This window comes from Microtus ochrogaster, unplaced genomic scaffold (assembly GCF_000317375.1).
Source record: "Microtus ochrogaster isolate Prairie Vole_2 unplaced genomic scaffold, MicOch1.0 UNK110, whole genome shotgun sequence".
Taxonomy (NCBI): domain Eukaryota; kingdom Metazoa; phylum Chordata; class Mammalia; order Rodentia; family Cricetidae; genus Microtus; species Microtus ochrogaster.
This window is the reverse complement of record NW_004949208.1, coordinates 845,493-848,364: the sequence shown is the minus strand read 5'-3', so window position 1 is coordinate 848,364 and position 2,872 is coordinate 845,493. Positions and strand designations below refer to the sequence as shown.

Below are 2,872 nucleotides of genomic sequence, written 5' to 3'. Positions count from 1 at the left end.
TAAATGAGAAATCATAACCTTGAGGCAGCCAGTTAAATTGAAAGCACGCAAACCCTTAATAATGTGGCTCTTAACTCGCTAGCAAAAATAAAAGCAGTGATCACAGCCTTCAGAATTCAGTATAAAACATTCTTAAGAATGATATCAGGGGAAACAAGTTTCAGAAGCAGTTTTAGATCCAAGGTAGTTATAACTTAGAATATTTGTCTATAAAAATTCCACATGTACAGGTTAAATCCCTGATAAAGATCTGAAATGATTGGGATTGGAAGTGTTTTGGACTTCAGAATACACCAGGTTTTAGACTATGTAGCATTTATCAGCTGAGCATCCCTATTCTGAAAATCAGAAATAAAAAATGAAACAAATTCAAAGTATTTTTTTGCATTGGGTGTCAGCATTCAAAAGTTCTCTGAGATTAAAGATGCTCAAAGGTGTACCTACGGAGCCAAGTATGATGGCTCATACCTGTTACCCAGCACTCACAAGGCTGAAGCAGGAAGACTGTTGAGAGTTTAAGGATAACTTGGGCTGCATAGTGAGACTATCCCCCAAACAAAAACAGACAATCAAGACCAACAAAAAACAAAACATAAAAAGTTGTAACTACAATTCATCTTTCTCCAAGCCACCAGGCAGTAGCACTATACTAAGCTATTACATAGGTTTATCCAAGTACAAGTAAATTAAACAAAGCTTAATAATCTAACAAAAGCACCTCTTCCTAAAACTAAATAGATAATCTTGGTGACTAAAAAATAAAGAAGAAACTTCTAAGCACATAATAATGCCTGGGGAATTCTTATCCCCATTGCACACTATTTCAATCAAGAACTTATCTAAAGATCAGAGAGACGGCTCAGCAGTTAGGAACACTGGCTGCTCTTCCAGAAGACCCCAGCAACCACAACCACATGGCAGTTTAAAACCATCTATAATGCCAAATCCCAGACAAAACTTCAGGTAAAACACTCATATATATACTGTGTAAAATATTTTTATTTAACTTTATTTTATGTGCATTGGTGTGAAGGTGTCAGATCCCCTGCAACTGGATCTTCAGACAGTTGTGAGCTGCCATGTGGGTGCTGGGAATTGAACCCGGGTCCTCTGGAAGAACAGTCAGTGCTCTTAACCACAGAGCCATCTCTCCAGCCCCAACTCATACATATTTTTAAAAACTCAACTGTCATCATGGGGGACTAGAGAGATGGCTCAAAAGATAGAAGCACTTGCTGCTCTTTCAGAGGACCTAAGGTTCAGTACCCTGCACCCACATCAGGCAGCACCTTAACTCCAGTTCCAGGGGCCACTACATCCTCTTCTGGCCTCAGCAGGCATCTGTATACACATGGTTCACACAGACAAGTAGACACACATACACATACATAGAAATAAAAAAAAAATAAAATTTATAATCAAAACAAAAAATAGGAGTTGGTAAAAATCTCTCAGACTATCAAAAGCAGAAGCTTACCTATCTAAATAGCTAGATATGCTGGGCATAGTGGCATAGACCTTTAATCCCAGCACTTGGGAGGCAGGGGCAAGCAAATCTCTGTGACTTTGCGGCAGGCTTGGTCTATGCAGAAAGTTTTGGGACAGATAGCACTATGTAGAGATATCCTGTCTCAAAAACAAACAAAATTCAAATGGATATTTACTATATGCCCTTCCTAATAGTCTAATGCTTTTATTTGGGGATGGTAAAAAGTCCTGCCATTGAAGTACCGTTTCACTAGCTTTTCTCTATAGGTTTCACATCATGGAAACTATGTTCTGGACTAAATTGTGAATTAAAATAGAAATCTTTAAACTGTCTCAGAGATGATCATTTATTGTATACAGGCTATATTACAATTTGAACTGCACTAGAGAAGTAGCCAAAGGCACTATTTCCCAGAAGTTTCTAAACAAACAATTTTTACAATTAGGATTATATTGATAACTGAATAACTGTAAGGCATAAACACCATTTCTATTGTTGTTAAGCTTTGCAAACTTATGAGTTCTTTATTAAGATATATTCCATATCTATTCACATTTAAACTTTAGAAAAAAAATCACTCTTATCTATCTATCTATTCAATACATATCCTCAAAAGAATCAGAGGGCCATATCACAAATACAAGTTTGATTTACAACAGGTCAGAACCTACATTTCCAAATGCTACTTGTACTTTTATGCTTTCTGTGTCATAGTACAGCAACACCACCTTCACAGCGACTTGTGATCATGTTACCAATTTCTGTCCATGTATCTGAATGAGGGTTATAAACTTCAACTGAGTCCAAGGTACCTGGGGCCAAGAAATCATGGCTAGAAGAGCGGCCTCCAGAAACATACAGGAGACCATTGACCGCCACAACGCACATGCCTGCTCTGGGCACTTTCATTGAAGCAACTTCAACCCACTTTTCCTAGTAAAGTGAGAAAAGAATTAGCATTAGTACTGTCATAAAATGATAAGAAAATCTTGAAATCATATATCCTAGTCGTTATATGTCTAAATTCAAACCAAGAAAGTAAGTAAAAAGGCAGGGGATCCCAATGAGTTGGAGACCAGCCTGATCTGGACAGCACCTTTCCAGGCAGCCAACAATACATGGTGAGACTCTGTCTCAAAGAAGAATGTAATAGTAATAAAATAAAATATATAAATGAAAGGGAAAGAAGAGAGGCTGGAGAGATGGATCATTAGTTAAGAGTACTTGCTACTTTCAGAGGACCTGAATTTAAATCTCAGCACTCATATCTGATGGCTCACTACCATCTATACCTCTAACTCCTGGGGGCTGATATCCTCATCTGACCTCTGCAGATATCTGAACACACATGGAAACCACAGACACGCACATATAAAAAAAAAA

At 37.7% G+C, this 2,872-nt stretch overlaps 1 protein-coding gene across 1 annotated transcript in view; it reads right to left on the bottom strand.

The window, feature by feature from the left end:
- Positions 1-1,821: 1,821 nt before the first annotated feature.
- The window catches only part of Ipp (intracisternal A particle-promoted polypeptide), a 40,879-nt gene continuing 39,828 nt past the window's right edge, over positions 1,822-2,872 (bottom strand). Inside the window, exon 9 of the mRNA XM_005371498.3 lies at positions 1,822-2,422. Coding sequence (XP_005371555.1) covers positions 2,198-2,422 — 225 coding nt within the window. The 3' untranslated portion in view covers positions 1,822-2,197. The remainder of the gene's footprint in view (positions 2,423-2,872) is intronic.